At 37.5% G+C, this 24,225-nt stretch overlaps 1 protein-coding gene across 1 annotated transcript in view; it reads left to right on the top strand.

The window, feature by feature from the left end:
* Positions 1 to 24,225, top strand: part of SCAPER (S-phase cyclin A associated protein in the ER) — a 362,563-nt gene that overhangs the window by 99,889 nt on the left and 238,449 nt on the right. The window contains exons 16-20 of the mRNA XM_051982442.1: positions 1,702 to 1,857; positions 2,370 to 2,512; positions 19,503 to 19,584; positions 20,380 to 20,532; positions 21,077 to 21,184. Of these exons, the coding sequence (XP_051838402.1) occupies positions 1,702 to 1,857; positions 2,370 to 2,512; positions 19,503 to 19,584; positions 20,380 to 20,532; positions 21,077 to 21,184 (642 nt within the window). The remainder of the gene's footprint in view (positions 1 to 1,701; positions 1,858 to 2,369; positions 2,513 to 19,502; positions 19,585 to 20,379; positions 20,533 to 21,076; positions 21,185 to 24,225) is intronic.

Below are 24,225 nucleotides of genomic sequence, written 5' to 3'. Positions count from 1 at the left end.
TCCTTTGCTAAATCTTCATGGGTATCCCACAGGACTCTGTCTGGTCCCTCATCTCATCTCTGCCTTTATTATTTCTCTAGGGGATCTCATCAATTCTTGTGAATTCAGTTTACGTGCCAATGATTCTGAAATCTACTTATCTAGCTCTGAATTCTCTGTTGACTTCCAATATTAAATTTCCAGCTGCCTGTTGAAATTTCCCTGGATAACTGGATGTCCAGAGATATCGAAATTCAGGATGTCCTAAACTTAGCTCATTTTCTTTCCTGACAAAGCCTGCCCCCCTCACACTTCCTTCTTACTATCGAAGAGCCCACCAAATTCCCAGTCACTCCAGCTTGAATCCCAGGTGTCTTCTCATCTCCTCACTACCCACCTCCCCCACCCCCTATCCAATCTGTTGCCAAGGCCTTTGATTTTATCTTTGTAACATTTGCCCATATGCCCACTTCTCTGACATGGCCCCCACCCTAATGAAGACCTTTATTGCCTTCTGCCTGCAAGCCTGCAGATTGGTTTCCCTGCTTCTCCAGCCGTCCTTCACTTAGTTGTTAAAGCAATATTTCCTAAAATGCAACATATCACACCCTATTCAGTCAGACAGTGGCTCTCTGTCACTTTTAGGATGATATAGAAAATCTTGCAATTTTCTTATATCTGCACCATCTCTCCATGCTACTGGCTACTGGTAATTAGCACCCTAGTTTCATTCATTTCACTCATGATCTGGTAACATTGCCTTAAATAAAATATTTCCTATCTCAGCTTCAGGCATTTATCTCTCATCATGTCTGGAATGTTCTCCCTCTACCTCCTGACTTCGCAGAACTTCTTTCTAAAAGTTTGCCTTCTTGAGGAAGCCTTTCTCAGGATCCCTAATTTTAGTGCCTTCCTTCTTTTGATCATTTCAAATTTATCTTATCTATAGTTTGTACATAATTGTTCATATTGTACCTTTCAAGTCAGAATTAACTAAAAACCAGGGACTGGTCAGCCTTTTTGTTTCCTTAGCACTTAGCAATAGGCACTTAACAGATATTTATTGACTTTAATTGAGCTTAATCGTAGAAAAAAAGAGTAAAATTCCAGACCTAGGCAGCCAAGTGGAGGTCCTTTGTCCACCTTTTCTTCTCTTTGGGATATAGTTAAGTTGACATATGTTTTCTTACAGAGCTTTATGTTTAGTCATGGTAATGTCCATAGGCTTAAATGTGTATTCCAAAGATAAATCTGTATTTCCTCGGTCAGAGATCAATGTTAAAAGAAGAAAAGATGACATAGCTTCCTACCCGCTCTTTTGAGATACTTTCAGATGGCCCAGTAGCATACTTCTGGTGGTTTCTAAAAGCTATTTGGCTTTTTTTTTTTTTTGGTAGAGAAGCTACATATACCTCCACTAATGAATTCATGTCGGAAGGCTATGCTAACGAAGAGACCAACCCACTGGAAAGACTTCAGATGGGGGACAAGTGACCTTCCCAAAGTGGTGTCTTTTGAACAAAGACTAGCTTAAGTTCAGAGAGGCTTATTATCAGAAGTTACCCAGATCATCATTCCAAAATTCATGAAGGATTTTATAAGGCAAAGTAATCTATATCCTTGGAAGAAGTCTCCATTGCTGATTAGATTACTATTAACTTACAGTCTAAAATTGGTTGAATTCAGTTTGAAGTCATTGAGTTACCCATTGCTTTATTATAGGTAAATGAAATCGCATTTATAAATACCTTGGAAGCCCAGAATAAACGGCATGATGTGCTTTCTAAGCTGAAAGAATATGAACAGCGGCTGAATGAATTACAAGAGGAACGTCAGCGAAGACAAGAGGAAAAGCAAGCCCGAGATGAAGCAGTGCAGGTAATTAGCTTTTAATTAAAGAGGCGGAGCCACAGAGGAAAGGCAGCCCTTTGTACACTGCCGCAGCACAGTCAGTGGGGGCTTGGGCCTCCAAGCCCAGCTCCTCCTGCTGCCTGCCTCATGAGCCATCCGTCCTCAGCTCTCTGTTAAGTAGAAGGCTGCCGAGAGAGTCTGTCAGCATTTGTGGAGTGGCTGCTGTGGGCAGCCCCAGCGCGTGTCTGTTTGGGGCTTCAGAAGCATGATTTTGTATTATAATTTCTCGTATTGTTAAATTAATAATTTTGTGATTAAATACTTTTGTTGCAGCACTCAGATGAAAAGAATAAGTTACTTTAAGATGGGTGTGTTTGGGCCCTTGGGTTTAGTTTGCAACCACTAGGACTGTGTTCCTTGTGGCTAAGGCAGAAATTTGGCACCAAAGACCTAATCTCTTGGTCAGTGGAAAGAGCGGGATGGCTTTCATTATTTTTCAGTTGAAAACATATCTTTGGAAACAATGATTCTGATATTAGGAACGCAAACGAGCTCTGGAAGCTGAGCGTCAGGCTCGCGTGGAAGAGCTGCTGATGAAGAGGAGAGAGCAGGAGGCGCGCATCGAGCAGCAGAGGCAAGAGAAAGAGAAAGCTCGGGAGGACGCAGCCCGGGAACGAGCCAGGTAACTCCCTGCCCCACGTGGTAAGGCTGGTGTGCTGCCACTGAGCTCTTTTCTGAATGCTCCAAAACGCGAACCCAGTTTACCAGAAATTCTTTTAATGCTGTGAAAAGTTGCTGAAGAATTTCCCCTGAATGAGGGGCAGAAATCACTCACACTCTGCACTATTCCTCGTGTTGATATTGAATTTAGCATGGTGAGTCCCAAGCTTGGCCCTCCAGAACTCTCAGGTAGATTCTTTGCTCTGAAGTCTAGAGTTCCACTCCTAGACCCCTTAGAGGTCAGAGAAGCAGAAAGAAGGTCCATGTGCACAAAAATATTTATAGCCGCTTTTTCATAGTGGCCAAGAATTGGAAATTGAAGTCTTGACTGTCAGTTATGAAATTGCTGAACAAATTTTGTTTTGTGATGGAATCCTGTTGTGCTGTAAAAAATGATGAAGGGCATGGTTTTGGGAAAACCTGGAAGGACTATTATGAATTGATGCAAAGTAAAGTTAATAGAACTCAAGGAACAATTTATGCAGTGATAGTAGTAAGAGTTGGAGCAGAATTAGAGTACCTAGGCATTGGTGCAACTGTTTTAGAAGGCAATTTGGAATTATGCAAATAAAATTATTAAAATGTCCATCCCCATTGAATCAGAGGCTCCATTCCTGGACTTATAATCCAAGAAACTGATCATTGAGAAGAAAGTACCCATGTACTCCAGAGTATCAGCACTCCTTGTGGTAGCTAAGAACTGGGAACAAACTAGGAGCCCTCCAGTTGGAGAATGGCTAAAGAAATTGTGGTCTGTGAATGTAATGGAACATTGTTGTGCTATAAGAAATGGTCTGTGATGGACACAGAAATGCATGGAAAGATCTCCAAGTGAAGTTCGCAGAGCCAGGAAAACAAAACCCTAAAAGTGACCACAGCAGTGTTTAGACAGAGTAGCCCCCACACCAAAACACCCAAAGTGAATGTAACTCAGAGATGAAGATCTTGTGGGACTTGAATAAGGAGAAATGAAAGAACCCCACCAACCCATCCTCCCTGGAGGTGAGAGGTCCATAGATGCTACATACACACTGCCCAGGTTTTCAAACTGTTTCAAAGTATCAGTCAGCTGTACTGATTTTTTCTTTTCCAGACACACTATATTTGTTACATAGGATGGGTCTCTAGGATGGGTGGGATAGTTGAAATAACTATGATGATATAAGAAATATATGATGTCATGAAACTTTTTTTTCAAAGAAAGACTTAGAATAATGGTCAACATAAGGAACCAACCAGTTTCATAAGATTGATGACAAAACAAATTACCTATTTCCAGGGAGAGGAAATGCAAGACAGAAATAAGTATTTTGTTGAACATGGGCAATGAAAGAGTCTGTTTTGTAATGGCCCTTTTTTTCTTGCTTTCTTATTGAGTAAAGGAGATAGGGGATGAGAGGGAGAGAATGTGGAACTGAAAATCAAATTTCAAACAATTGCAGATTGGTCCTAGATGGTGACTCTGTGTGAAGTATAGACCTTATTTAGTTGAAGTATATTTCTCTGTAACTTCTGTCTACATACCAATCTTTACTGAAATCCATTAAGAACCACAGAAGGAATGATCTTTTGAATGCATTCATTGATCACTATTGTATTGCAGAATGATGGGCCAAATTGCAGATTGAATTTGACATATCTTTTTAAAAATTAAAGGTATTTTACTGATATTTTTGCTTTTACATCACCTAAATTTCCCTTGTGTCATTTCTTTTCCTATTCTTCAAGAGTCAGTCATTATAACAGTTATTTTTCTTATCCAAAAAAGACCCCCAAAATAACAGCTTAGTGGGACTGATAAATATATCAAAAAAAGATGACGCCCTCTGTACTAATGTTCTCCATCTGTGGCCCTCTGCTTCTCCAAGTGACTGGCAGGGATGCGTCTCCTGCTAGCTCTTTGGAGGCAAGTTTGGTGGTGGTGGTGTTGCAGTGTTGGGATCCTGGTCTCCGCCTTGAGTCAGTTCCCATCAGCCTTGCCACGCTCCTCTCGGCCCCCCTCACAGCGCAGTCCTGGCGTGCTGCCCTCACACAGCCGGGGCTCTGCTCGTCCCTGATCAGCTGTAGAAGGTGCCATTGGTTTGGGTGTGGCCGAGGCCTCCCCTCTGGCAGTGACCTCTCGGTAGGGGCTCGGCAGGAGACATGGGCGTCTTAGGTGCTTTGTTTACAGGGCCTTACCTGGTTTTTCAGCTGGAATTGTCGAGTAGTTGTGAGTTTGCCCTCTTTTGTTTTTAGTGATTTGGAACATTTTTGTGAAGCCTTTAATAATTGGCCATTCTTCTTCTAAAAACAGTTGGCTCAGAACCTCCCCTCCCTTCCCAACTTTGCATCTTTGCTGGATGTGAGCTGAAATCACATAGTTGTGGTGCGTTCTTCACTCTGGGTCCTGTGACCAGTAAGACCTCTCAGATCTCTCTAAAGTAGGAATTCTGGGCAAGAAATGAAGCTCATACACTTCTCCCCACCTCTGAGATTAAAACATTCTCAGATACCTTCAAGTAACCTAACAGTAAGGAAGGCTGGTCCCTTGTCCCTGAGGCACCGCCCCCTCCAGAGCACCCCTTCCCCCCAGATGGCCCTCTCTGCCAGGGCTGCAGTAGCAGACTTACAGGCTGCCCCAAACCCCTTTCCAGTGGACAGCCAGAAGGTTGCTGGCTCTGGGCCTGCGGGGGATGGTGCCCTGTGTGACAGCATTGTCAGAGTGGCAAGAGGTGAATTTACCAGAAGATTCTTTTTTTAATCAATACTTTCATTTAAAATTTTGTTTTTCTTTTTACATGGAATCTTTGTTTTTTGTTTGTCCCGTTCTAATTAGCTGGTAATTAATTACTTGCATAAGGCTTTCTCAGCTTTTAATTCTCTTTCCATTGCAGTTCTGACTTCCTTTAATGCTGCGTTTTATGTGTCTTTCTTCACTCCTTTCTTTCAGGTGATCTTGTAGTCCTCATGAATAGGTCATTCTTTTTCCATCTCTTGAGTTCTCTTACTTTTTCTTCCTTTTGTTTGACATTTTCTTCTATTTACTTCTCTTTCCAGCCTCAATTTCTGGAATGAGACTCAGTGCTTGGGTGAGACTTTCTTCCCACCCAGCCCTTTTCATGGGATGGGCAAACCCTCAATGTCATTGATCCTCAGTGGGTCATTTCAGATCATTCCTGTGGAGGGATCCAGACAATCCTGGCTCAGGTCCTTCCTGTGGAGGGATCCAGGCAATCCTGGCTCAGGTCCTTCCTGTGGAGGGATCTAGACAATCCTGGCTCAGGGCTCCATCCCCCAGGGCTTTGGTTTCTGTTTTGGTCACAGCCCCTTCATCTCTTTGCATTGTCCTAAACATCACGTTGGCTCCATCCATCGCTGTGATCGAGACCCAAGTCACCTAAATGATGTTGATTGTGCTGTTACCAGCCCTGTGCTAAGTGCCAGAGATCCTCCCTCCGGGAGCTCACAGTCTCCTGGGGGAGATAACAAAAAGTTACAAACCAGCTGTTGGGATTAGGACCTCTAGCAGAAGGAAGCACTGGAATGACAGGGGGTTCCCTGGAAGAGGTGGGATTTTAGATGGGGCGCCGCTTCCTCCCATTCTCCTCCTGTCTGCGTGCCCGGTGCTGCTTAGTCTCCTGGATCTTCATTTAGCTTTTCTCTGCCGTTTGTGGGTGTCCCACCAGGTTCTGTTTTGGGCCCTCTTCCCTTTTCTGCTTTCAGTTATCATCTCTACTTTGATGATTCCCATCTAATTATCCTTCCCTAACCTTTGTGCTGGCTCCTCCGGTCTTCCATCTCCCACAGCCTCTTGGATGTCCTATGGTCATAACAAGCTCAGCCTGGCTAACGCTCTGCTCCTTGTCTTTCTCTGACAGCCCTCCCTTCTCCCACATCTCCCCCTACCTCTTGAGGGCACGACCACCCCGCCAGTCCCCAAGGCTTGGGATCTCTCTCATCCCGCCGTAGCCAGTGCTTTGTGACGGCCTGCACTAAACGTTTCCAGTGCCCGCCTCTCTCTGGCCCTGATCGCCTCGTGGTGGCCCCGGGGTGGGACTGCCTGCCCCCCGGTACCGCCTGTTCCAGTTCCTCCTCCAGTCACTTCCCCCAAGCCGGGTCCGATCCTGTCACCTCCCCAGCTCCCTCTTGCCTCTAGGATCAGACTCATCTTCGGCATTCCTGGCTCTTCCTGACCTCGCTCCGACTCCCAGGCCAGCGACACCGGGCTTCTGGCTGTTAATTAAGACCTTCCATCTCCCACTTTTCCTGGCCATCCCCGTGCTGTCCTTCTCCTCCCCACCTCCTGGATTCTTTCAGATCTCAGCTGCAAGAGGCCTCCACATGCTCTGCAATGCTGCTGCCTTCCCTTTCCTTCCCCCGGGTGTGTGTGTTAGCGTCCACTGCTGTTGCCTGTTGTCTCTGCCTTTAGCCAGGAGTTCCGGGACTGCAGGAGCTGATCTTTTTCATGCACGTCTCTTCATCTTGCCCCTGACAGCCCTTTCCCCTCCACAGAGGAAATTACTGACATCCAGCCTGCCTGGGCTGTTTCTCACAGACCATACTCCTTCCCTTTTCTCTGGTCATTGCATTGACATCACTGATGCCTGGAAGGTATTTTCTCTGATTTTGCCTCGTATAATTTTTTATTTCCTTTAAGAATCTGCTGCAGTCTTCCTGATCCCAGCCTCTGTTGGTGCCCTTCATTTTGTATTTATTCTGTATGCACTTACATACATGGTCACCCAGTTTATAAGTACCAGAGGGGAGATTTGAACTCTAATAAGCTGCTTTAAGAGAAAGAATGATTTAATTTTTGTCTTATATTTCTGTAGCCTAATCCAAAGTATGGCACATCAGAGACGCATAATAATTGTTAATTAATTAAACCTTTTAACCACTTACATACAGATAGTCAGTTAATAACATTGGATTTAAGGTTCAAATCTAGGAGATCTACTTTCTAGAATATGGAAAAGTTACTGACTCCTGCTGTAAATAAGTGCTTCACAATCACATTCTTGGAAATACAAATTACAATAATTGCTTCTTCTTTAGACTCGTGGTCAAATTGATGGGCTTTATCCATTCTCTCATCAGCTGACATTTCTTGATTGCCTAAAACTCAGGTAAATTGAAAGCCTCCTTTTTCCAAACTTATCTAAATTATTTGAGAAATTTTTGAGTTACTTTCACTCACTAGGAATTATTTTAAACCAAATACATTAAAAATCATCTCATCAATTTCAAAAGGACCATTATTGAAAATTGTATATGAATACTTTGGGTATATATAAAGATAAGGTGTGAATGTGTTCTTTGTTGCTCATAAAGGAAAGAAAAGGTTTGTTCATCAAATGTAATTAAATTTTCATAGACATTTTTAGATAACTTGGCAGTGAGGCTTTTACTCATGAAAACTTTTAACACTTGAAAATGTGCCCTTTAAATGAAGCTGAACCAAACCAACATTTAGGCTCTGTGTTTGGTCTAGTATTTGGCAAGAAAATAAATTATCTGTCTGTTTAATTTGGCAGGGTGTTCAAAAATACTCAAACTTATTATTTTAGCACTGAGGATAAGAAAGTAATAAACTTAGCTTAAATTAAACTGCAAGTCACATATCGTATGTCTAGACTTGGAAGGGAGCTCAGGGACTATTCAGCCCAAGTTGTTCATTTTACACATCAGAAAATTGAGGCCCAGCAAGGGGGGTGACTTGCTTCTGGGTTAATATCAGAGAGGAGATTGGAACTCGGATCCTCGGGTTCCAGAGCCCATGGCTGCCAGTTTTGACAGTCTTCACCTTAAGTTTTTTACTTTAGAACTTTCTCCTTACAGTTCCGTGGCGGTGTGTTTTGTCTCACATCATCTTTAGAATCTATTTCTTGGATGTCATGATAATAGCCACTTTATTTGTTTATTTGCTTGTTTGTTTATTAATTGATTGGCTGAGACAGTCGGGGTAAGTGACTTGCCCAGGGTCACACAGCTAGGAAATGTTAAGTGTTAAGGTCGTATTTGAACTCAGGTCCTTCTGCCTTCAGGGCTGGTGCCACTGTGCCACCTAGCTGCCCATAACTAATTGTTTTAGAACATTTCTTTTGATCCTGTCTTGTATGAAACATCATTTTCAATCCAAAGTCGGTTGGAATTGCCTTAAATCACTGGAATGCTGAGCAGAGCCAAGTCTGTCCTAGGTAATCCTCACACAGCCTTGCTGTTGCTGTGTACAGTGTTTTCCTGGTTCTGCTTCTTTCACCTGGCATTAGTTCATGTACGTCTCTCTAGCCTTTTCTAAAACTAGCCTGGTCATCATTTTTTATAGAAGAATATGATTCCATTACTTTCATATGCCATATACTTTTTCAGCCAGTCCCCAGGTGATGGGCAGCCACTCATTTTCCTATTCTTTAATACCACAAAAGGAGCTGCTGCAAACATTTTTGCACATGTGGGTCCTTTTCCCTCTTTAAAAAAAATGTGTTTATTTCCCTAGTTGTATATTTAAAAAAACAAACTTTTGGGGGGGGGGGTTGTACACATACATTCATTTTTTACCTATTCCTTATGAATCATGTTGGAAGAGAAAAATCACAACAGAAGAGGAAAAGTATGAGACAGAAAACAGAAGGGGGAAAAAGGTGAAAATAGTATGTTTTGATCGCCATTCAATCCCTGGCTGTAGATGGCAGTTTTGATCCCAAGTTTAATGAGATTTCCTTGGATCACTGAATCACCAAGTTTACCATAGCTGATCATCATCTTTCCAGGGCTTTCTAAAATCAGCCTGTTCATCATTTTTATAGAACAATAATATTCCATTATTTTTATATACCACATTTCCAAATTGTTCCTACGAATGGTGGGATCATTTCACAACTCCACCAACATTGGGTTAGTGTCCTAGTTTTCCCACATCCCTTTCAACATTTATCATTACATCTTATTGGTGTGTCTGACAGGTGTGAGGTGAGGTACCCCAAGTTGTTTTAATTTGCATTTTCCTAATCAATAGTGATTTTTAGAACATTATTTCATAAGATGATAGATATCTTTAATTTCTTCATCTGAAAAATGTCTGTTCATATCCTTTGACCATTTATCAATTGGGGAGCATCTTGTATTCTTACAAATTTGACTCAGTTCTCTATATTTTAGAAATGAGGCCTTTATCAGAAACACTGACTATGAACTCCCCCCACCCACCCGTTTTCTGCTTCTATTCAAATCTTGTATACATTGGTTTTGTTTGTACAAAACCTTTTTAATTTAATGTAATCCAAGTTATCCATTTTTCATTTCATAATGTTCTCTAGTTCTTCTTTGGCCATAAATTCCTTCTCCAAATGTCTGATAGGTAAACTATCTCTTGCTTTCCTAACTTGCTTGTAATATCACACTTTATGCCTAAATTATGTACCCATTTTGACTTTATTTTGATATGGGATGTAGTTCTAGGCTGAGTTTCTGACATATTATTTTCCAGGTTTCCCAGCAATTTTTGACAAATAGTAAATTCTTTTCCTAGAAGATGGAAACTTTGGGTTTATCAAACAACAGATTACCATAGTCATTGATTATTGTGTCATGTGTATTAAACCTATTACACTGATTCACCACTCTTATTTCTTAGCCAGTATCAGATGTTTTTGGTGACTGCTGCTTTATAATAAAGTTTTAGGTGTGGTACTACTAGGTCACTGTTCTTTGCATTTTATTTTTCATTAATTTCCTTAGTATTTGCCTTTTCTTTTTCCAGATGAAGTTTGTTATTATTTTTTCTTGTTCTATAAAATAATTTTTTGGCAGTTTAATTGATATGACACTGAACAAATAGACTAATTTAGTTAGCATTGTCATTTTTATTATATTAGTTTGGTTTAACCTGTGAGCAATAGATCTAAACAACTGGAAAAAGATCAAATTTTATTTGTGTGAAAAGCATTTTGTGATTGTGTTCACATAGTTTTGGCAGGTTTGTTTTGGCAGGTAGACACCCATATATTTTATTTTGTCTACAGTTATTTTAATTGGAATTTCTCTTTCTATTCCTTGTTGTTGGGCTTTGTTAGTCACATATAGAAATGCTGATGATTTGTATAGGTTTATTTTATATCCTGTCTTTTCTCTCTTTATGATCTCTTTAGGATACAGACTCAGTAGTGACATTGTTGGATCAAAGAGTATATATAGTTTTGTAGCCCTTGGGCAAAGTTCCAAATTGTTCTTCAGAATGATTAGATTACTTCACCAGTAGTATAATGGTGTCTATTTTTCCACAGTCTCTCCAGTATGCAATTTTTTTTCTTATTGTCTTAGCCAATTTGATGGATATCTCAATCTGGTGTACTTCAAGTTGTTTTAAATTTCATTTCTCTTATTTTTATAAATTTGGCTCCATTTCCCAAATATTTGAGAAAAAAGGCCTTTATCAAAGAAATTTGTTGTAATTTCTACCCCCTCTCCCCTTTTTCTATTTTCCTTTTAATTTTGTCTATATTAGTTTTGTTGTGCAGAAAAATTTTATAGGACCAAAATTATCCATTTTATTTCCTGAATCTCTCTCTTGTTTTTTTTTTTCCCATAAATTCTTCCATTACTTATAATTCTGACATATTTTGTGATCCCCTAATTTGCTTATGATATCACCTTTTATGCTTAAATTATGTGCCCATTTTGACCTTATCTTGGTATATGGTGTGAGATGTTACCTGATTTCTGCCAGACTGCTTCCCAGATTTCTCAGAAAGCTTTTGTCAAATTGTGAATTCTTGCCCCAAGATTTCAGAGTTTATTAGTACTATTGTATGTTGGGTACCTAATCTGTTCCATTAGTCCATTATATTTTTAGAAGTCCCAGATTATTTTGATAATTACTGCTTGATAATACAGTATGAGATCTGGTATATTAGACTGCATTCCTTTACTTTTTATTCCCATTGATTTCTATAGCATTCTCAATCTCTTCTTCCAGATGAATTTTCTTATTTTTTTTTATTTTTGTAATATAATTCTTTCATAGTTTGGCATGGTACTGAATAAGCAAATTAATTTAGGTAGTATTTTCATTTTTATCATATTGGCTCCAGCCTACCTATAAGAAATCAATATTCTTCAGTTGTTTAGATCTTTATTTGTCTGAAAAGTATTTGATAATTGTATTCATATAGTTCTGTATTTTGTCTTGGCAGGTAGATTTTCAAGTAATCTATATGGTCTACAGAAATGAATTTTCTCTTTTTATTTCTTGCTGCTGCTGGACTTTGTTGATAGTATGTAGAAATACTGATGATCTCTGTGTATTTATATCCTGCAATTTTGCTGAAATTGTTAATTATTTTTTAATTGATTCTTTAGGGTTCTCTAAGTCTACTATTATATCATCTTAAGACAGATAGCTCTTTCTTCTTTGCTTGTGCTTATTCTTTCATTTCCTTTTTCTTGTCTTAATGCTATATGATAATAATATTGATATAGCATTTCTTACACAATATTGAATATTAATGGTGATGATGTATATCCTTCCTTCACCCCTGATCTTTTTTGGAAGATTTTTATACCCATTACAGATTTCTCCTTTTGTGGTATTAAAGAATTGGAAAATGAGTGGATGCCCATCAACTGGGGAATGGCTGAAAAAGAAAAAAACTATCTTACAGATAGTTTTTCTAATATTAAACCAATCCTGCATTCCTGGCATATTGATATATGCTTTGTATTTTATTTAAAATTTTTTGCATTAATATTCATTAGGGAAGTTGTTCTATAATTTTCTTTCTCTATTTTTGCTCTCCTTAGTTTTAGTATGAAACTGTATTTGTGTTGTAGAAGGAATTTAGTAGACTTTCTTTACCTGTTTTTTTCAAGCAGTATACTTGTTCTTTAAATATCTTACAGAATTTACTTGCAAATCTGTTTGATTCTGGCCATTTTTTCTTAGGGAGTCTGTTTGTGGTTTGTTAAGTTTCTTTTTATAAGATAAGGTTATTTTTAAATATTCTATTTCATCTTCTATTAAACTGGGCAATTTATGGTTTTGTAAATATCCATCCATTTTACTTAAATTGTCAGTTTTATTGCCATATAATTAGTAAAATAACTCCTAAATAATTGCTAAATGTCATTAAGCATTAGTCACACTTTTCAAATTTTTTGATACAGCTATTTTCATTTTCTTCCTTTGTATAAAAAAAAAGTCAATGATCTATTTTATTGTTTTTTTCATAAAACCAACTCCTAGTTTTATTTATTGATCTATAGTTTTTTTATTTTCAAAATTGTTTTGCTTTTAAAAGTATGACCTATCAAACAGTATTAATAACAAATATATGGAAACCTTTACTCTCTCACCCCCCTCAGAGTTTGAGACATTTTAACAGAAAGAAACAAGAAATTTTGGAGAAGTGAAAGCTAAAAAATTCATGGAGAATTTTTTCCTGACAGAGATTCTTAAAGAATATAGCCCTAAAAACTTACATTTAAAAAGTTGGACAAAATAAAAGGATTAATAAAATGCATTTAGAAAATTAAAAAGAATAAAAGAAGAAATAGTGAAAATTATGAAAGGCTGAAAAAGTAGAGATCATGAATTCAAAAGCTGCTATTTTTTGGGAAAAATCCAAAAAAAATAAAATCTCTAGTCAATCTGTGTAAAATAAGAGAATATAAAATAAGATTCAAATAAAATATTCATAAGACAAAAACCAAGCAAAAACTCTTTGGAGTTATATGTCAGCAGAAATTAATACCAGTGCTACACAAATTTTTCTCAAAATTGGAGAAAGAAGCACTCCACCAAAATCTTTTTATCAGAGAAATATAGTCCTTATACTTAAATCAGGGTAGTATAAAGCAATGGAGTAGTATTATAGAACAAAATCATTAATGTATCTTAAATAGGGGAAAGGAGACTAGTAAGCATTTATCTAGCACCTATTATATTCCAGACATTGCGCTGAGCTCTTTATAAAGACGGTCTAATTTTATCCTTACAGCAACTCAGTGGGATAGATGCTATTATGACCCTCATTTTACAATTGAGGAAACTGAGGCAGACCAAGTTTATGTGGCTTGCCCAGTGTCACACAGCTGGTAAGTCTCTGAAACCAGATTTGAACTCAAGAAGATGAAATTTCTTGCCCCTAAACTTGGTGCTCTATCCTTCGTGCCACCTAGCTTCTCTTCTTCTAATATTAAGAAAACATTTTGCATAATAAGTCTTATTAAAAGAAAAATACCAAATCTGATGGCTCTATAGACATAGAAAAGACTTTTGTCAAAGTACAAGGCTTATTTATGCTAGAATCTCTATGATGTATAGGTATAGTGAATCTTTTTTAAAATATGATAAAAAAAAATTTATACTCCTAGAATCAGAAGCCTACACATTATATTCAGTAGGAAACTAGAAGCGTTCCCATTAAATGTAGGAATGAAATAAGGATGATGGTCCCTTTCCCTGCTTTCATTTGAAAATTTTCATTCCAGAAACACAAACAATTGAATTAAAATGAGAGAACAAAATTAAAGACATAAAGACAGACAAAGAGAAGATAAAACTGTCCCTGTTTGTCATGAACTGATGATTTACTTAGAAAATCCTAAGGAAGGGGCAGCTAGGTGGCGCAGTGGGTAGAGCACCAGCCCTGAAGTCAGGAGGACCTGAGTTCAAATCTGTTCTCAGACACTTAACACTTCCTAACAGTGTGACCCTGGGCAAGTCACTTAGTCTCCATTGCCACACATACTCACTCACCTACCCACACAGCACACAATTAAAAAAGAAAATTGTAGGGAATCAGCAAAGAAACTGATAGGTTTCATTATTTCATTTTTTTTTTCTTTATATGTTAAATACTATTATCCTCATTTTATAAAAGAAAATAACTTGTCCAGAGTCATAAAAACTGTAGGTATCTGAGGTGGAATTTGAGCCCTGTTCTTCCTCTTCTATTATCTAGCTCTATTATCATCCCTTTTCATTAGCTTTACAAAGGGGGACTGTCTTTAAAGGTAGCAAAACCTGGCCTTCACTACTGAGACTCTGCCCTTTGACATAATGTCTAAGTTCTCTATTGTGTTAGTACCCCCAGATAATTCCCTAAAACTACAAGTTACAGATGAAGGCTGACCTCCAAGATTGTCATTTCCTTACCTTTTATATATATCTAAAAAAAAAAAAAAAAAGCAAGATTTGGAGAAAAAATAAACCAAGCCAATGACATCACCAGTTGTCTTATTTGCCACATCGAGCTAATTATCTATCAAAAATCTAACTGTATGACAAGGAAGTAGAAGCATTCTTTTGCATTTAATTCAGTGGCTCTTAACTGGCATAGAGTCTGAGAATTTAGGTGGGAAAAAATGACTTAATTTTTACTAACTTCAAACTGAAATTTAGCATGTCCTTGAAGTGTCAAGGTAGTCAGCAAACATGATTCTGAGAAGGGTTCTGTAGGCTTCCCTAAACTACTTCCAAAAGGATTATCTTATCCAAAAAGATTTGAGAGTCCTTGTTTTAAATAAATATACCAAAAATCTTTCCAACTTATGCCTCTGGAGAATACTTGAATCATTTTATAAAATTTTAAAGCTTTTTGATTCTTTCAATCTTTTTGAAATGCTTGTTTGTTATTTCTTCATAGTCTACTATCCTCATGCATCTGATGGTGATTAAATTTTCTTGTGAAAGAAATAGTGTTTATAATACTGCCTGTTGAAAATCCCTGTACCCTCAAGGTACATTAACATGTTTCCATATAATGATTTGGCTACTATTTCTGAATAAATTATAGTCAAGAGAATTAAAATATGCTATATATGAACTCTTATTATGTTTCTCGTAGTAACTGTCCTACCTATTTCACAGTTTGTTGGAGGGATAAAACAAATTAACAAATGTAAATGTACTTTGAAAAGCTAAAAACACACCATGAATGTCAGGCCATCTAAGTGGTCTGATTGTGTAGGTATTTCAAAGGCCTCATCATTTAAAAATGATTTATGAATGGGCTGTTGAGTTAATAGGGGAAATGCTGACCTTCAGCTTCTGTGAAATTGTTTTACACATTTTTATGAGAAGACAAATGATGCAGTTAAAGCCTTGAGATAAAGTCTTAACTGTAAGGCTTTTCTCCCTTTTTGTTAAAAGGAAGCATAATCTACTGTCCTTAACAGAAAGGAAATGAGAGTGTTTTCCAATGGTATTATTGTATGCTCCCTGTCCTGTCTTTATATATGGGGAATGTGTTTACCCACCGGCTCCATAATGAGCCCAAACTTTCCTTATTGCCAGATTAACATCTTTCCAGAAACATCTCCTGGAGGTGTTACTTGGACACCTCAAGGGAGAGATATATTGCATAAAATGCTTAGTGTTTCTCATCAGTCATCTTTTTCATAAGTTATTTGGAGAAGCATATTCAGTATAAAAGACTAATTGTGCCGAGTTTCTTTGCAGAATTTATTTCAGCTTTTAGTATTTGTGTGATTTTGTTGTTGGAATTCAGTTAGGTGTCAATTTTTACTTGTTCAGTGCTTTAATAGAATTGAAGAAAGAGTATTAGTTCCTACATTTTGAATTTTTAAAAAATGCTTTTCACTTATTTATTCATTCAGCACTTTTTAGCTAAGTTCCTGCTATGTCAAAAGTCCTGCAAAAGGCCTGAGATTTACACACAAATGAGGAAACAACCCTCAGCCTCCTGGGTTTGCATATAACATGAGGACTGGTCTCATTTGCCTCTATTACAGCATGCCTAGGGAATCACGATTATAGCAATTAAGAGAATATGTGACTCTCCACCCTCAATGAGGCAGGCCTTTCCTGACCTGGATTTCTACAAGCCACTCACTATCCCATCTCATCTTCACAATTAGCAGGAATCTTGGCTCAATGCTCTGCTTTCACCCTAAAGCAGGATCCCAACTGTGAGCTGCAAACTCTGGACACTTGAGCTCACTCTTTTTTCCTCTGGACCATGTACTTGCAATACACCCACTGCTGTTGATGAGAAGAGAGGTAGGGAGGGGGAGAAGCTCCCTCAGACTCTGAAACTCTCCAAGAGGCACAAGAGGAGAAGTGAAGGTTCGACTTTTTCTTCACCATGGACTTGAAGCTACTTTTTAAATAGTCTAGATTCTATTCTTGTACCAGCGAAAAGATAGAAGTTCTCTGGGTCCAATCAGTTGCCTTTGTGGCTAACATCCTAGAATCCTTTCAATTGATTTCCTTTTTTTCTTCTTTCTTTCTTTCTTTCTTTCTTTCTTTCTTTCTTTCTTTCTTTCTTTCTTTCTTTCTTTCTTTCATTCATTCATTTCTGTTTATTCTCAATTTAACAAATGCCAAATAAAGAAAGCATTTACATATTGAAAGATTGTGCCTGAAACTACAGATCTCTATTATATGCTGTTTACTTTTCTTTTTAAGTATATTCTTGTACCAGCGAAAAGATAGAAGTTCTCTGGGTCCAATCAGTTGCCTTTGTGGCTAACATCCTAGAATCCTTTCAAATTGATTTCCTTTTTTTCTTCTTTCTTTCTTTCTTTCTTTCTTTCTTTCTTTCTTTCTTTCTTTCTTTCTTTCTTTCTTTCGTTCGTTCTTTCATTCATTTCTGTTTATTCTCAATTTAACAAATGCCAAATAAAGAAAGCATTTACATATTGAAAGATTGTGCTTGAAACTACAGATCTCTATTATATGCTGTTTACTTTTCTTTTTAAGTATATTCTTGTACCAGCGAAAAGATAGAAGTTCTCTGGGTCCAATCAGTTGCCTTTGTGGCTAACATCCTAGAATCCTTTCAAATTGATTTCCTTTTTTTCTTCTTTCTTTCTTTCTTTCTTTTTTCTTCTTTCTTTCTTTCTTTCTTCTTTCTTTCTTTCTTTCTTTCTTTCTTTCTTTCAACATTCAATTCTCAATTATGTTTACTTCTACCTTTTCTTTACATTAAAAAAATGCTTTAATGATCTTTTATATTGCATTTTTTTTGGAGGTGAAAGAGGCAGGGAACAAGATATCCTTGATCCCTCTTTCCCTACTAAACCCCAATGGGGAAAAAAAGAAAAATGATTAGCCAAGCAAAAGAGTCTCCTGTGATACCCATACTAGAAATGATGTCTTGTTCTCTGGCAAATGCTACCTCATTGGGCATCAGAAATCATTGCATTGATTACAGTTAAGTCTTTAATGAACTTTTTTCCTTACTCTGCTATTACAGTTTCCATTTCATCTTCATTCTGCATCAGGTCACACAAGTCTTCCCAGATTGTTCTAAAATTGAACTTCGGGTCCCTTGTTGTGGCACAATCACAGTTCCTTGTGTTCCTCTGTCACCGCTTGTTTCTCCGTTCCCTAGGGGACCCCTATCTTTGCCTCCCCCAAAAGAACTGCTTCAGTCTTGTGCTTCTGTGTGTTCACATCTGTCTCTTTGAGGTACAGGCCTCTGCTCGGGATCACTGAATGTGAGAGACTAGTGTACACTTTGTTCTTTAGGAAAACTCTCAGGGTCTTCCCTTCCACTTTCTTAGACACTTTAAAGTGCAGCAATTCTTTTAGGACAGCGCATTCCTGATGCCTTCCTCTCTTCCTTAGTGGTTCTTCATCTTCTTCCCACCTCTTCAGCATCAGAAACCCTATAGCTCTTGCTTTGCTCCCCTTTTTCTTTCTGTAGGCTGTCTTCTTTGCTGATTTGATCCCCTCCTGTGATTTAAATTATTACTTCCATGTAAATGATTCCCAAATCTGCTTCTCTTCCCTGACCCCCAGAGTCATATTTTCATCTACCTGCTGGATTCATCTGGACGTCCTGCCGCAATCTCATGTTCCTCAGCACATCCCATCCGGAGCCATTTCCCTCTTCGTGCTGTTTCCTGCTCTCATTTTTAGAATCATTTAGACTCAATGGGGCCTTTACTCCTAATATCCATTTAGCTGCTGTTTCCTTCTGTTTCTCTTTTCCCTCACCCTCCTTGCAGAATAATTTTAATAGCCTCCTCCTGGTGTCCTACCTTCAGTGCCATTCTCTATGCTGCTTGTTGCTTCATTATCTTCCTGATGCCTTTGGAAAGAACCCATCCCTCACATAGTATGATGCAAACTCCTCCCGAAGAGCCTGAGCAACCTCAGCCACCTAACAGGCCTATGTTGCCTCCCATTGCTTCCCTTCGAGTGCTGTATGTTTTTCCCCAAACTGGACTACTCACTACCTCAGTTCTCATTTTGAATGCTCTCATTTCTGCCTTTGTTCATTCCCTCTGATCCTAAAATGTGTTCTCTCCTTCCATTGACACTTGTTGGAATAGAAGGTACTTGATAGGCGTGTTTTGATTAAAATGTTTTGTGGCTAAAATATTTGAATTTATGGGCATACAGGTTAAATGACTTTTTGTTAGATACATATTCTGAGTTTTCATGTCTTTGTTTAAAAATGTTACTGATGTCCTCTGATTCTGTTTTTCCCATTGTATCCCTCCCCTCTCTCTTACCGAAAGAACCAAACTTTATAACAAAGAATAATAGAGAAAGAGGGGAAACAAAAACAATTCACCAAAATTAACCAGCATATTCGTCAAGTCTGACAGTGTATTCAGTATTTCATATCTGTAGCTCTCTACCCCATTCTTCTCTCTAAAAAAAGAAAGTTGTTTATTCTTGTCACTTTTCTTCAGAGCCAAGCTTGGTTGCTAGAATTACAGAGTTCAGTTTTAACTTTTTTTTTTTTTTTTTTATTTTTACATTATTATGATCATTGCATTTATTGTTTTCCTGGTTCACTTTGCATCAGTTTTTATAAATCTTCCCTTATTTCTTTATATTTTTTCTGAGATTGCAACAGTATTCCATGATAGATATGCACCACCATTTATTCATTTCTCATTCAGTGCTATCCATTTTTTAAAGAAATCATATAAGGTAAGTTTGATAATATCTGTAGCTAAATCCACAATTCTTACCTTTTAATATATTTTAACAGAGATCGAGAAGAGAGACTAGCTGCCCTCACTGCAGCTCAACAGGAAGCTATGGAAGAGTTACAGAAAAAGATTCAACTCAAGGTATAATTCTTTGTATTTGAAGAGTTATGAATATTTTTGCAAAGTGTGAAAGACCTTATGCTGTCTCTTTATGCATGTATATGTATAAATACAAGCCCCCCCCATAATTTCAGCCACAAAAATAGAAAGGTATCAGTTCTCATTTCACCACCAAAATAGGCTTATTCAATTTGGCCAAATCCATTATAAAAACGAAGCGATGTTCATGTAGCAATTCAGTAGAAAATGCTTTGTTTTATGCCTAAATTCTGACTTTGATGTATTGTTGCCTCCTGTGAGATAATCAGATATGATTTAATAACAGCACTGGGCGTTTATGGTTCATGAAGTTCTTTCCTCACCACAAAGCTTTGTCCCAAGGAATAGTTTCTGGGACGCCTTTCCCCTCTGTCCCAGAAGGAGTCAGCCCATAGTTGTTCAATAGTAAGTAGCAGAGGAGGAATCTGATTCAGGCCTCGTGTGCTTCCTGCTATCAGTTAGTTAACTGCTTCTTTCCTCAAATTTCTGAGATAAACCTGAGACTAATTGATGAAATTCCCTGTAATTTGTCATAGTTTGAGATGATGATATTGGGGGGGGGGTTATTTGATTGACTATGATCGTCCCTAGTCACCCAAAGGGAAAATGAAGGACTTGTTCAGTGCCATATGCGGCTGGGTATGTGTTCGTGCTGGCAAGCTTCCCATAAATGTCCAGAACGGGAAATCTCCGTGGCTTCAGCTGAAGCTTTCAGGAAAATACTTATGCATGGCATTCAGGGCTCCGTAGGTAGGTAAATTGCTTGCTGTGTTACAGCATGACGAGAGCATCCGAAGGCACATGGAACAGATTGAACAAAGGAAGGAAAAGGCGGCTGAGTTGAGCAGTGGGAGACACGCGAACACTGATTACGCCCCCAAACTCACGCCGTACGAGCGGAAGAAGCAGTGCTCACTCTGCGCAATCCTGGTAGGAGGCATTCTCTGCGGACTGGGGCGGGCACTGGCACTGAAGCCCACAGTTTCACCAAGAACTGACCCCACCAGCCCAAGACTCGTGGCTTCAGCGGCACCTGCTGCTTTCTGCCACTAGTTCTAATGCCAATGGCTTCATCCTGTTGTTCAGAAAGTAGCAAAATCTCTAGACATGTGGCTGGAACCAGATTTATCTCTGCATCAGAGCAAGGCGACCACATCAGTGATTGTATATCATGGGCTGGGAAAAGAAAAGGGCCGAGCAGGCAAGCCGTAGTCTCGCTCTGCTCATCTCCCAGGGCCCTGCTTATTCTTGCTGGGCCTCCTGGACCCCCTCCAACCCAAGGCACAGGTCTTCTCTGGTAACTCCTATTACTCCCAAATAGAACTGGGCTCAGTAGTGATTTGAAACCATCTAGGAGTCATTCTTGTCAACGAATAGAGCATTTGTTGTGTTGTATATTGGGCATTATGTGATAGTGTAATCATGTGTTTCATTATTAGTACTAGGAATTATTTTTAATATTTTACACTTTTAGATTTCTTCAGAGGTTCATCTTTTTAGTCACATCAAAGGGAAAAAACACCAACAAGCTGTTAGAGAAAACAGCAGCATCCAAGGAAGAGAACTCTCAGATGAAGAAGTGGTGAGTTTTACAGAAAAACGTTTCCAAATTAAATTGTATTTCTGTGTTTGAAAACATCACCATATCTATACTGTGAAGGTCATGTAAATAGATAATCAAATCCCACAGATATTAGAAATATATGATAATAGTACTTTGAATATAAAAATGAATTTCCCAACCTGAAAGAAGGAGGCAGCATTATGAATTGCAAAGATCCCTGGCTTTGTGGTCCCCATGACCTTGGAGAAGCCTCCTCTGTCCCACACTGAACCCTCAGCAATCTGTGACTTTGTGCTGTGCGATCATTTCAATGTCTTACTGAGAAAAACAATACATCTGTCTTGTGGAATTGTCTGTTTTCAGCTTGATTTTCCTTTATACTTTTAACTATTTCCAGCAAATGTTTTTCTTAGGAAAACTTAAGAACCCTCCAGGAGCTTGTTAGTGACTTTTGAAAGAGATGTATATAAGGGCTTACACAAAATGCCTGAAAGTGGTCACTCAGACAAGATTTTTTAAACCTGGGATACTTTAGTAAGTATTAAGTGTAAAATTAAAGTAGATATTGAAGACAAATTAGGCAAAATGTATTATTTTCCTGAAATCACTTTAGCATTTTAAGAGAGTGTATTTTTTGCTTATTTTTGCTTCAGTTATCTACATAATTGTTTCCATTCTCCACTTTTTTTTTTGAATAATGAGTCAGCCAGATATTGTAAGAACACTGGACTAGGAGACAGAAAGCCCTGAGTTCAAATTCTACCTTAAACACTTTGTAACTGTGTGACTGTGGGCAAGTCATTTAATTTTTCAGCATCAGTTTCATCATCTTTAAAATGAGGAATAAATAAAAAACTTCCCTTACATGAAATAATATGTTCAGCTATTTGCAAATCTTAAAGCCCCCCTCCCCCATATAAATGTTATAATGCAAATAATGAGCAAAGGCCAGAAGACATGCCTACCTGTGTTCTTCCTTCAGAAAACTCTAAACCTGCCAAATAAATAAATCAGGATATGATTATTTGTAGAACAAAAATATTTTTCTACAAAATTGCCTTAGTATAAGGAATCATCTTTATGGATAAAAATGTTTATGAGTTAATATAAGCAGAATTTATAAGGAATATTCCAGTTCTTTAATCTGAAGTCAACTTTATGGATTTGGGGGTGTGTAGATATGGGAAAAATCTTAAATGTTTTAAAGAAAGTGGACTGACCCTGGGTTATCTTTATTTCATATTCTGTTTCAACATGAAAGGAATTCATTCTCATGTTAAATGAAAAAGGGTCATGTTTATACCTAAGTAATACTTTAAAATTTTTCTCATAGAATTTATACAGCTAATTCTCAGTTTTAGTCTCTTATAGAAAGTAAAATAGGCTTAAAATAAGTTTTCAGAATGACATATGAGTAAATCATGTTCCTAGTAAGGCAATTTTATAGCCACTCATTGCAAACTTTCATTTTTAATCAATGAAGGTACCTATAGTGAACATACTTATACTACTTAAAGTTATTACTTGTCATCTGTGATGTCTTTATATCATATACACCTTGTCTGTGACCCTTCTTCCCTGACATATAAGATTTTATTTACACCACCTCTGACCTAATAAAATTACACCTTTGACCTTGTGCACTTGACATCTCAGATAAGTAACTCTTGATCTTTGACACATTTTGTTTTAAGCCTGTTAAGCGTAATGGGGAGCTGCCTAAGAGAAAGGTTTATTGTTTTGTTTTGTTTTGTTTTGTTTATTATTGGAAATTGACTATGGAATTTTTCTAGATTCCTTAAGAGATTATAGAAAGGACTGGTATATGTCAATTTTAACCTGATCTTTATCCCAGATTCAGTGATAAAGGTAGAAAAACACCTGAATTGGACTATGTGCTTGTATTTTGTTTTTATGCTAAAAGTATAAGGGGAGGGAACAGGAAGGAGGTAGTTACCTCCTAGGAAAATACTGAATGGTCAATATGATTTATACTGTATTTATACTTTGTTTTGTGTGTAATTTTCATTTATATAAAATTTAAGAAATACAAAATTTGTTAAAATATAGAGTCTAAAATTCAGACTAAACTATTGAAAATGAATTTTGAATACCTTTTTTTAAATGCATCATGAAAATATGATTCAGGTTTATTATTTTCTAATTTTTTAAAAAATGAATATGATGCAAGAGTGTAGGTAATTTGTAGGAGGCTTTTGAAGAATGATGAGAACTTCAGTCTTCTTAAGAGTTCAAATCTTAAGTAGTTATTTGGTTGACAGGATATTTTAAATCTAATATAGATTTAGAATCTCGCCAAATTAGTTTTTTGATGATTAGCAGAGAAACAACCTGCATACAGCACCATATTGAGAAAAATGATTTGTTTGCTGACCTCTTTGCCTGTTAACGCTGGCTATTGTGGTAGGAGGGAAAGGGCAGTGACTCCTCTGAGGGGTGATGACAGTTTGAGAAATCACGGGGAGTTCCTTTTATTCTGTTCCTTTCTTCATCCTCATTCATATTTGATTTTTAAAGCCATCTCTTGGTTCTTTTCTTTTGTAAATCACTTCTAATATATTTAACAAAGTAGACCTTTATATTGCACTGACTTACAAACACTAGGCAAAAGCTTATTTCCTTATCAGTACAAATCAAGATGAATAAAAAATCTTCTACCAGAAAGCTTCAGTTTTATTATAGTATTTTGAGTGGATCAATTAGTTATAAAATTCAGTCTTTAAGATGATTTTAAAATGTTACTTTTCTGTTTAGAATATAGCTTCTATTTTGTCCACATTTTTGCTTACAGACAGCATAGTTGGTTTTAATTTGAAAATTTCTTTTAAGCTGAGGATTCTTTCATATGTGAAAGGGAAGCATTGTTTCAAGATTCTAAACAATTTCATTGCACTTGTTTTTATTTTGTTGGCTGGTGATATCAGATCTAGGCGCACTAATTACTGATCAATAAACCAAGAAACATTTTTTTAAATTTTCAGTCCTCTATTGGAATGGGTGAGAATATAATAGGGCATGATGTGCATGTGAGTATTCAA

This window comes from Antechinus flavipes, chromosome 2 (genome assembly GCF_016432865.1).
Source record: "Antechinus flavipes isolate AdamAnt ecotype Samford, QLD, Australia chromosome 2, AdamAnt_v2, whole genome shotgun sequence".
In the NCBI taxonomy this organism is placed as follows: domain Eukaryota; kingdom Metazoa; phylum Chordata; class Mammalia; order Dasyuromorphia; family Dasyuridae; genus Antechinus; species Antechinus flavipes.
The sequence above is the reverse complement of the archived record's forward strand: the minus strand, read 5'-3'. Positions and strand labels throughout refer to the sequence as shown.